This window comes from Cavia porcellus, unplaced genomic scaffold (assembly GCF_034190915.1).
Source record: "Cavia porcellus strain 051 isolate PalLab524CR breed Dunkin Hartley unplaced genomic scaffold, mCavPor4.1 scaffold_17, whole genome shotgun sequence".
NCBI classification, from domain to species: Eukaryota; Metazoa; Chordata; class Mammalia; order Rodentia; family Caviidae; genus Cavia; species Cavia porcellus.
In genome coordinates this window covers 60655940-60657916 of record NW_026947500.1, presented here as the reverse complement: position 1 = coordinate 60657916, position 1977 = coordinate 60655940, and the positions used below count along the sequence as shown (strand labels likewise).

Below are 1977 nucleotides of genomic sequence, written 5' to 3'. Positions count from 1 at the left end.
AATAGTTTGTTGTTTTTCCATAGGAGGATCTAGTGCATCATCCTATGAGACTAATGCCAACCTTCCAATCACTTTCGATCCTAAAAAAAGCACTGGAATAAGAGAAAGTTCAGAGAGGGAAGATATTAGATGACAAGGAAGCAAAAAGATTCACAAAGAGGTTAAATTCCATAGAGCAATTCAAAAAATCACACTTTGTATAAATCAATGTTAACAGAAATTTCCACTTCAGAGTCGGATTGAACGGGATGTCTGCAGCTGAGGCTTAGTGTCCGTGCCGCACCTTCTTCAATGACTCTTTCATGGCTTCACTCTGAAGAGTCTTCTCAGCCCTCCCACTATGTCCTTATTCCTCAGACTGTAGATGAAAGGGTTCAGCATGGGAGTCACCATGCTGTACATGACTGACGCTCTCGCAGTCGCCTGTGAGTTCTGGGTAACTGAGGAACTAAGGTAGACACCCAGAAGTGTACAATAAAATAAGGAGACCACAGACAGGTGAGACACACAGGTGGAAAATGCCTTGTACTTGCCCCCAGCAGAGGAGATGGCACGGATGGCAGAAACTATCTTAGCATAAGAGTAAAGGATGCCAGCCAAGGGACCACCGCCCAGCAGCATGGCTGCAAAGTAGATCACCACGTCATTAACAAAGGTGTCAGAGCAGGCGAGAAGCACCAGCTGATTAAGCTCACACACAAAGTGTGGGATCTCCACGTCTGCACAGAAAGACAGCCTCAATGCCATTAAGGTCTGTAACAAGGAATTTAAGGCACTGGTGATCCAGCACCCCAGGACCAGCAAACCACAGAGTCTGGGGTTCATGATTACCATGTACTGCAGGGTGTGACAGATGGCCACCAAGCGGTCATAGGCCATCACAGCTAAGAGGAAATTGTCCAAAACCCCAAAGACTATGAAAAAGTACACCTGGGTGATGCAGCCTTCGTAGGGGATGACCTTGCTTTGTGTGTGAATGTTCACCAGCATCTTCGGGATGCTGGTAGAAGTGAAACAGATGTCTGCAAAGGACAGGTTAGAGAGGAACAAATACATGGGGGTGTGCAGGCGGGGGTCTGTGATCGTGGCCCAGATGATGAGCAGGTTCCCAAGCACCGTGACCAGGTACATAAACAGAAATAGTCCAAAGAGGAAGGGCTGTAAGCTGGAGTCCTCTGAAATTCCAAGAAGAAAAAATTTGAAAGCTTGTGTTTTATTCTCGGGTTCCATGGAGTTGGTGTGACTAGGAGAAAAACAATGTGACACAGTCATGGAGCATTCACTTTGTTAGAGTATTCTGGTGCAATAGAGAAGCAAAAGTACAAAACAAATATGTTTATTGAGCTGAGGACGTGGAAAGGAGCACATGACCCATGGCAGCCGGGCTGTCTCCTTTGACTAGATGCAGAGAGGCAGAGGGTTCTATGACCTCTGATCCAAAGTGGTGCATGAGCAGATATTGATGATGTGGGAGGAACTGATTGGAATTCTCTGTGTGTGTAAACAGGGAGCTGCAATTAGGGCTGAAGAAGCAGCAGGAAGTGGTAGGCATTCCTGCTTTGGCCTTCCGCCACGTTAGACCACCGCCATAACTGTACAGTAATTTATACTAGGGCAAGAATCTAGTATAAACAGAAAGGCTGTCACTCGTAGTCCATGGTCCAGACTCTAATTGCTACATTTTGTTTATAAATTGGTTTCCCTTAACAGGATCCCCTTGACATGACTTATTTGAATTCTTATCTCACTCCTATCTTTTCACAAGACATTTTAGATTAAAAATTTAAGTTTTTTCATGCCTCTGAGGAGTGTGATTTGGTGATGATAAAGTTTTGGGCATCCTCTACATGTGAATGATCACTGTTTAAAAACCTAACATCCCTACAATTAAATAAGGAGAAAGAATAAAAATGAATTGAAGAAAATACAATTAAGAAAAGAAATAATTACATATGTCAGATAATGACAGTACTATGA

General features: G+C 43.8%; 1 protein-coding gene across 1 annotated transcript; it reads right to left on the bottom strand.

Annotated features, from left to right (window-relative positions):
* Positions 1 to 300: 300 nt before the first annotated feature.
* LOC100729806 (olfactory receptor 7A40-like) lies at positions 301 to 1230 on the bottom strand. The gene has a single exon (XM_013150543.2). The coding sequence runs from the start codon at positions 1228 to 1230 to the stop codon at positions 301 to 303; it is 930 nt and encodes a 309-aa protein (XP_013005997.2).
* Positions 1231 to 1977: the final 747 nt, after the last annotated feature.

Bases quoted from the DNA above. Each gene is read 5' to 3' on its own strand.
- LOC100729806 (XM_013150543.2), bottom strand. From the start codon at position 1,230: ATGGAACCCGAGAATAAAACACAAGCTTTCAAATTTTTTCTTCTTGGA.